Source organism: Atta colombica, unplaced genomic scaffold, assembly GCF_001594045.1.
Source record: "Atta colombica isolate Treedump-2 unplaced genomic scaffold, Acol1.0 scaffold112, whole genome shotgun sequence".
In the NCBI taxonomy this organism is placed as follows: domain Eukaryota; kingdom Metazoa; phylum Arthropoda; class Insecta; order Hymenoptera; family Formicidae; genus Atta; species Atta colombica.
The window spans coordinates 1183802-1193068 of record NW_017259198.1 but is presented as its reverse complement, the minus strand read 5'-3'; the positions used below and the strand labels follow the sequence as shown (position 1 = coordinate 1193068).

The window sequence follows — 9267 nt, the reverse complement described above, 5'->3', positions numbered from 1 at the left end:
TATATATATATATATATAGAATTGTAATCTCTTTTATTTAATTTAATACAAATATTTATTTTATTATATATTAAGGCAAAATTCTTTATTAAGCTATTATTTCAAAACATTTTCTGTAGATTCTTTTTGATTTCTCCGAATTCCCTCAAAGACATGGTTACCTCTTCTAATAATACCCCTCACTGTCTTAAACGTCTTATTCTCATCCTTAGTTCCGCTCTATTATTCGACCTCTACTCGTCAACGTAGTTCAATGCCGTATTTTGACAGTGCAGAATACTGTGGCGTGTGAAATTTCTCCAGTTGTGCTCGTACTTGGCAGCATTTTTCTGTTATATATCTATTCGGTCCTTTTAAGGGAAGTAAAAAGTACTTCTTTAGAATTATTGCGTCTTCACAGACAGTAATTGAGCGAACTGGAGGTTGTACTATAACGATAGTTTCCTTCAAATAGTTTGAAATATTCAAGATATCATAACTTCCATGAATAGTGCTTTTTATTTATCTGTCTTTATTTTTTTCTTACTTTGATCATTTTAATTTGTAATATAACAAATAAGAAGTATAATCAAATTTTAGGTACTTAAATGTTTCCATATGAATAAATCGTTTATTATTCATGTATCATATAACATGGTTCATCGTTTATTATTGTTAATCTATTGGGTTGTCCGGAAAGTTTGCCGATGTTGAAGGAAAATTGAAACGTAGAAAATTTAAATTTTAGTATACATTTATTAAATTATATAAGTTAGTCGGCACGAACTTTCCGGACAACCCAATATAATGTTACGAATTTTTTTATGCAACTGTGCGCTCAAGAAAGTAAATGTCTTTACTAATTGAAACAGCCGTAGCCTAATAAAAATAGCTTTACGCACTCTTAATGCGCGACTTATCCTAATTTTATTTAATTCAAAATAAGATTTTAAAGTTATTTTTGCTTTTATTAAGCTTATAATTTTACTAAATTAATTATTAAATACGATTAAAAAAAAGAGAAATTCTATTTTCATTGAGTACTAAATAATTCTCCATTTCAAGTATTTTACAAAATTCTTTTTCTTTTAACGATTATTATTATTACTATTATTTCCTTTTACCTGTTAGTAAAAAATCGCTTATATATTAAGTTATAAAGATTCAGTCGCGCTTTCCTATAAAATACACCACAGGAATCCTAGATCTTTATCTGCGCACGAAAAGAATGGTCAAATTCAACAGTGATCCAAAAATTCTTTCTGCTTCTTATCTACCATCATGGCTTGTAAAAGTGGCAATAATTCCGTATTAGATTCAACAGATACGATCGGTAGTTGGTGGACGGTGGACAGAATGGTAGATGCGAGTTGTGTGAAAAAAAGATGCCTATAGTTCCGTATAATCCCTCATGACAATCTCTTGTGCCTGGCAGCAGTTGCAAGGGTCGACGCCTTTACTGAAAAGGCTTTTTCCCTCTTTGAACGTCTCCTTATCCTTCTCACCAGTTTGCATGTCCCTTTCGTCGCTTTCTGGCTCTCGCGCTCGCGCGGTAGACATAGCGACATCAAAGAATCTTTAGATTCGACGATCTGCTTCCATCTGCTTACAAGTTTCCGCATAATCGCAAGGGAAGAGTGTCGAAGAGATTGATGCCACCCTTCTTGACTAGATAAGAGATAACGCGGTAACGAGATCATACTCGGAGCGTCGTCAGCGACGAAGGGAAAAGATGATGATGAGATGAAGTTATCTTTGATACCGGAAGGATTACACTTTACCTTCCAACGCGCGAGAATGGAGTGGACTGCGTCGGATTAACGACCATGAAAGACCCTACAGGGAATATACGCGCAAATTGGATTATCCAGCAAAAATGTACCGATGCGTAATTAATTATTTATCCATTAGACCTTTATCCTTATGAATTGAATTATATATTATTCATAAAGCAGCAAAGTTCGGAAGTAACAATGAATGCCTCATGGTTATTTGCTTAATTCCATATTCGCTATTCAAAGGCATTATATAAGCACACCTGCCGTTGGTGCCTCTTCTTGATTCCTTTTATGCTACTTTTGATATTCTTGAGAAAAATCGGTTTTAGGCAGGTAGTTCAACAGATTCAGATAGATTTTTCAGAACTATAAGAATATATAACTATTTCCAAAAGGACACTCGCAGAGTCGCTTTTCATCTTTTTTACGATCGCCACGACCGGCACTCGCACAGGATGGTGAGAGGAACCTGGTTGCAAAAACAACCAGATTCCTCTACATACCTAGACGGTACCGAGGTCATAGGTATACGATATCTGATGCAGAAAACCGGTAAAGGCCGCAGGACTACAGAAAGAGTGAAGAAGGGAGATGCCAAACGAGCCAGGTAAACCAAAGGCAAAGACACGACCATGAGGGCAGTGCGGCACATTGTCTTCGGGTGACTTAAAAATCCAACTCGTGGCTCGTTAAGCACGCTATCAGATACAACCGCAGGATAGACCCTCGCTGAGGGAGAACACGACGTGTGCCCATGTCTTGGTCCCCTCCACGGCAGATTCTCCTTCTTTCTCCCCGATATTCCTTCGCCATTTCGTTTACGTAACCTTGCAGCTCCCGCACGCTAACCTTCGCTTCAGTTGAGTCCGGTAGCATAATATGTGTTAAGCGTGAGTCCGATGATATGGGGGCGAAAATTTAGCGAAGCGAATGCGCATCACGCGGCAATTTGTTGTTCTGTCCGTACACTAATTACGCTTTGTATCCCAAGTATTCATTATTTATGTGTTTAAAAATAATTTAAGTAAACAAGTTTTCTGTTTTTCAAATAACCTAATGTTGATTAAAGTACTATATTATTTTATATAATATTAATTTCTAAATAAACTATTAATAATGCGGCAGCACATTCCAAAAATTGTATGTATGTTTACAAAAGCTATCTTTTTTGTTTCATTTAATGCGATTTTGATTCACTTTCAAAAAGATCATATAGACATAGCAAATTTATTATTCAAATTTAAAATTTTGTTTTTATCTTTCTTTTATTTTAAAACGTTCTTTTTATTATAAATACTAATTTAAATTCTGCTATTGATAAGGAAATAATTTCTTTAGCACTTTATATAATTCTATTTTCAAATTTATTCATCGCGTTTCCGTGACACTTGAAATATATGAGTAGGCATTTTTAATGCTGAAGTCACACGATATATAGTATTCTTGCAGATTTGTGAGACAATCGCACGCTATGTTAATTGTAATATGAGTGGAAACGAATGAGTCATCCACTCGTAATCTGTATCAGATAATTTTTTATTCACAAGGGATAAAATCTATAAACAAATAACCATCTCTTTTTTTTAAACAGTACACAATAAGTCACATTATAAAAAAAGATTTGCACATTCAATTTCTTTATATAAATTTTTTTGTTAATAAAAGATAAATTTATGTATTTCAGGACTGGACGGAGAATTATTTTACGTCAGGGAAGGGACCGTAAATGAGTATGCTATGAAATTCGTCGTTCCAGTACCAGCGTTAATTCAAAAGCTCCACTTCACATGGGAAAATCTCGCTGGTAGACCAGTAAGTTCATTAATGAAATAATATGGACATTAATATTTTAAAGCTGTCACATAATTGTACAGATTGTATCGTAAAAAGGCGTCAGTAATAAAGATAAGCAAAAGTTTAAATAAAGATATAATTATTATTGAGTAGTATACTTTGAAAATCTGACAATTTAATTTGCATTAATTGTATCGTATAACTCTCATAAAGTTAGAAATTTAATTTTAAAATGAGTAAATTATAAAATATTTAGAGCAGAAGGCGTTTCTGACTTTCGTTAAGATCCCAGTTAGCGTGTTACGCAAGAACAAGTGCAAAAGGATTTGAAGGAATAGAATTTAAAGCGAGCAGAGTTAACGTGGTAGTCGAGGAGGAGGAACCAGAATTATCCATGCGCAAGATATTTACGTGCACAATTCTCGGCGAGTGCTTCTATGTCTCTTATTTACGTTCCTCTGACTTTTCTACCATTCCTCCCGCATCTCTTTGCGCTTCTTCGCCGGGATTAAAGTCGCCCGCGGCTGAGAAATGCTGAAATTGCTCGTTAACGTAGGAATTCGCGTCACCGCACGTAAGACACTTCAGAGACGGATCTCATCCAACGAACCTCAGCGTTTTTCAAGGTTCAGCGATCACACCGTCCAGCCATTTGAGATTTTTAGCCAATCTTTATTCGCGTTTCTTTTCATGTCTTTATAGCGCGTATTTATCGAAATTATCGAGGCATATCGTACCTTTTACAGTTTTTCAAGTTTTCAGCGCATCGCAATGACGTAGAGTTCTCAGAACTCTTTTATTTGTTCTTGAAGAACAAATAAAATGTGCAATGTGTTCAATCGTAGTGCGATGGAAATTACGTGATGTATTTATTTATCAGGAAACAATTAATTGTCTCAGATTCTTTTTCGTGTTTTAATTAAAAACCGATATTTCCTTTTCGTCTTACATCAATATTTCTCTCTTCTATTTTCGTTGTATATTTGTTAATATTATTAAAAATCTACCTATAGACGTCTTCTACTTTTTGTTCTGAATAAATAATACATTCTGAATAAATAATGAGTATCCTAGCGTGCGAATTAATTTTATGTTATTCTTAATATAACGACGCGGCGGACGTGGTGTGATAGTTATGATGGTGAGAATCGCGCAGCTGCATATTCATGCGGGATATAAAATCGAAACCAGATTGTCTCTCTTTTTCTCGTTCATGAGTCATCGGCAAAACTACGCAAACCACTTCTGCCCGCTGCTCGTCGACATCCGTGGTACATTGACAAAGTGGCGGCGAAAAGTGGGCAGAATGCGGCGGGGTGTCCGATTGACTCGTCGACGGTGCGCGGAAAAAAAGGATGGATCCAGGAGCGGGACAAAGTGGTCCATCCACTTCTTCCAGTTGTCTCGGCATATAGCAGACAACTGGGAAGGAGGGACTAAAGAAGGAGATGAGGAAGACTGACGAGCGACGCAAAGACATCCGTCACCTCCGCGGCAAAACCGAGTGGCTTGAATGGTACTTAAACCAGCGCCTGTCCATCAAACCTGCGGGAATTGTGTCTCGATAAAGCGGTTTCCGGACGCGTCACAGTACACGTCGAATTATCAAGGGAATCCTCCTGGCGGCTTTACGCGCCAGGCAGCGCATTCAATTTCGATCAGACGTTTGCGTGGGTATTTGTATAGCGCGGGTAGCAATTTTCCTTCCCTCGCGCATCACGCAACGTCGTTTGTATTGAGAATGAAGCATATGGCGGATTTGAAAATTAACGAGAGATTGCAGAAGTTACATTGTGTGAATCGTACGCGGTATATATGGGAATTTTTCCGAAGCTGTATGAAAATTGACATCCTTTGCAAAAGTACAAAGGCCTAACCGCGCAAGAATATTTTTTTTTTAATATCCTACCCATGTTGTCGTGCCATCTGTCATAAGTAATTACATAGTAGTATTTATTGTTAAAGAAAGTGCAGGTGTGATCAAGTACATTTATATTTTAATTACTGTAATTATAGTTATATATATTTCTTTTCCTATTCTCTCAATTATTATTAAACAAAAAAATAATTATTCCTTTAGCGTCTATATGTTATATTTTAATAAAATTACGAACTGAAATATATTAAGAATTAGGATTAGAAAAAATTTCATTTTTCGGCCATCTAAATTCTTAACTGGAAATCCGCTAGTCCATTTAGAAGAATCTGCCTGGCTGGTCATATAGTGCGGCAGCCACAATCTTCATGACCGTAAAAGACCGCAGGAGAGCGTTAGATAGCAGTAGCGACAAGCCGACAAGTTGACGAGGTACTCTCCTCGTGGCCAGCCGATCATCACTGCGAGCTAGTAATCAGCTGCGAGCTTCTGCATCGCCTAGTCGTTTCCTTCCACCCCTTATCCTTCCCGTTTTCTTTCCACTCTTGTTCTCGCAAATCCTCTGGACTCGTTTTGCTCTCGCTGAGCACAAATTGTCTTCCGAGAATGGTATGCTCGAGATTATAGTTCAACGTTCTTGAGATTATGACGGAGCGGTAGCCAGCCAAACCTCACACTCTTCAACATTGTTCCGTCTGTTTTGCGTATTCTTTGCGAATTACAGTTTTCAAATTATTGAACGCTCTTATGTGCGCTCCTTTTCTCTTCCTTTTCGTCATTTCATTCTACATTACAAATGCATTTTATTCATTGATTAATTTGTATGACATAAACTTTGATTTATTGGTAGCTTTTTTATCATTTCTTTGCAGAGAGAGTTAGACAGTAATAAGATAAAAATGAAATTCTTGATACTTTCAGCTACCATATACGATGTTCGTGGATATCAGCAATCCTACAGCACTGAGTAGTTCCTTAAACATTTCCCACATTGGCGAGATACCGGTTGGTGGTTTACAAACATGGGCCTTATCATTGCACTGCGGACCCTACAATATAGAGGTCGACCTCAGTCTCCGAATAAACGTCTCGGTATCAAGAAAGAATACGACCAGCTTGGAGTTCAAGCGAAAAAAAATTTGTATGAACTTGAAAGAGACTCCCACCGAGCCTGAAGAAGTTCTAGTCGCTGCCCCTGACTCCACTTCCGGCGGTCAGATTTTCTATGTGGCAATTGGTTGTGCGTGTGCGTTCATGGCGGCTATTTTCGTTTTGATTATTATCTATTACGTACGTGATAAGAAGACTAGGAGACATCGAGATCCTCTACAGTGAGTGAAACGTACCGTTTCAAAATCGAAAAAAAATCGAATAATTGAACGAATTATTGAATATGCATAAAAGATTTATGAATTACAGAGAATCCAGAGGACTCAGTTCAGCGTGCAGTATGGAAAGAGGCACTGGAGTGGGACCTGCGCAAACTTTTTTATCACCAGAAACACCTCCACCTACCTCTGCTGCGTCAGGATCATCTTATAGAAGACTAGATGATCGCCCTAACAGAGAACTTCATGAAAGAATTCAAGAAATCACCGTACAAAGGTAATTATTATTTAAATTAACAATTAATTTAATTAAATTAAGAAGAAATATCAGAAATATCAAATAGTAATTTTACAAAAATCTGATTGAATGAATATTATTTTTAGAAATAGATTAATTATTTGTTTCACAATAAGTGTTAAAAAAATAACATTTTGAGTTATAAATAAATACTGCAAAATAGGAAAGTTATAAAATTGAATGAAATAATTAATTTTGTTCGTTTTGTTACAGATGCAGAGTACGTCTGATTAGTATTGAATTGGAGGGAACGTTTGGGCGCGTGTATAGAGGCAGTTACCATGAAGAAGGTGCTTTATCTCCGAAGGACGTACTAGTGAAAACTGCTGCCGAGCATGCATCCCAATCGCAAGTAAGTTAATTTAAAATAATAAAGAGTCTAATGAAATACTCTTGAGAATAATTAATCAATATAAATAATAATAAAGAATAAAATATGTTAACTATATATCTCTTATTCATATTATCTTCTTAAAAAATAGAATGTTTTATTTATTTGAAAGAGATAATTCTATGTTTTAAAATATGACTAACTATGATGTTCAAGTATAATTTTTTTTGTTTCGAAAAGGTTGCTCTTCTATTGCGGGAAGGTTTAGCTTTGTATGGACTCAGTCATCCAGCATTACTTCCGGTCCTCGGTGTTTCCATTGAGGACAGAAGTGCGCCTTTTCTGCTGTACCCACACACGGGTTACAAAAATATGAAAAGATTTCTGTTGAGATGCAAGTTCAGTAACGAAGGGCCTCCAAGAGCTCTTACAACGCAGGAAGTCGTCGAAATGGCACTTCAGGCTGCTAAAGGTGTACAATATCTTCACAGAAAGAGACTTGTTCATAGAGACTTGGCTGCCAGAAATTGCGTGTAAGTAAGAATGATAAATAATTGTAAGTCTTCCCGAGACTATCACTAAAGCATCACTAAAAATATTCTATTATTCGACTAAATATATTTTATATTACTTCCTTGATGATTTAATTGTTGCGTTCTATAAATCCTTCAGTGTTCGTATAAGTTTTATTGCTAGATATATTGCTTTCAATATAGCTTAGCTGGGTTTCTATGGCAGGTTTTATATTGCCATACAGAGCTGCAATCGTTACGTCTCGTTACCGAATTAATTGCGCGTAGACTTAATAACCAGCAACCGTGTTACCGTAAGACATTAATTGCTAGTATCTGTCTGATTTCCATTTAGAGCAACTTATAACGATGCAGTAATGAAATTGCGTGATCTTTTTTCGACGATCATCTCAAGTTCATGGATTTTTCATGTTTCAGGGTGGACGATGACTTGAGAGTGCAAATCACGGATAATGCCTTGGCTAGAGATTTGTTTCCACAGGATTATCACTGCCTCGGCGATAACGAAAATCGCCCTATTAAATGGCTAGCAATAGAAAGTTTACTTAATAAGACTTTTACTACAGCCTCTGATGTGGTGAGTAACATATATGAATTAATATAAAAAATACTGCAGAAAAATAAATATTAATCCTTTTAATTTATTTGTTTTAAATTATCATTAAAAAAATATTTTTATTTTTTGATGAATTAAAATTTTAACTGAGATCTTTTTATTCACGATTAATATTGCGATAATGATCACATTAAAATGATGTATGACACGCAAATGATGTTATATTGACATTTTTATCATATTATTTTCTTCGATTTTAGTGGGCATTCGGCGTTTTTTTGTGGGAACTAACGACGTTGGCGCAACAGCCTTATGGAGAAGTGGATCCATTTGAAATGGCATCCTACCTTCGAGAGGGATACAGGTTGGCACAACCAATAAATTGTCCAGACGAGTTGTTCGCAGTGATGGCATATTGCTGGGCGATGTCAGCAGAAGAGAGGCCAACATTCAGTCAATTACTTATTTGTTTACAAGATTTTCACACGCAGTTAACACGATATGTTTAATTGAGCGTGTTCACTGGTTGTAAAATAAGACTTTGCTATTAAAATTGCTATTTCTCCATTGAATTTTTAAACATATCGAAATTTTTATTCAAAGGAGACTTCTATTGAGACTTGAGTATAAAATCGTGTATGTATATATATCACTCTAGTACTTAGGTTCTCGCATAATTTAAGTGATTTATAGTAGTCATGTGTAGATCTATAGACGTAATAGATTCTAATTTAATATATATGCATACGTGTGTGTGTGTGTGTGTGTGTGTGTGTGTGTGTGTGTGTGTGTGT

At 36.0% G+C, this 9267-nt stretch overlaps 1 protein-coding gene across 1 annotated transcript in view; it reads left to right on the top strand.

Annotated features, from left to right (window-relative positions):
• The window catches only part of LOC108694039 (tyrosine-protein kinase Dnt-like), a 23467-nt gene extending 14485 nt beyond the window's left edge, over window positions 1-8982 (top strand). The window contains exons 2-8 of the mRNA XM_018203291.1: window positions 3442-3569; window positions 6349-6758; window positions 6847-7032; window positions 7267-7405; window positions 7625-7917; window positions 8335-8494; window positions 8734-8982. Coding sequence (XP_018058780.1) covers window positions 3442-3569; window positions 6349-6758; window positions 6847-7032; window positions 7267-7405; window positions 7625-7917; window positions 8335-8494; window positions 8734-8982 — 1565 coding nt within the window. The remainder of the gene's footprint in view (window positions 1-3441; window positions 3570-6348; window positions 6759-6846; window positions 7033-7266; window positions 7406-7624; window positions 7918-8334; window positions 8495-8733) is intronic.
• The last annotated feature ends 285 nt before the right edge of the window (window positions 8983-9267 follow it).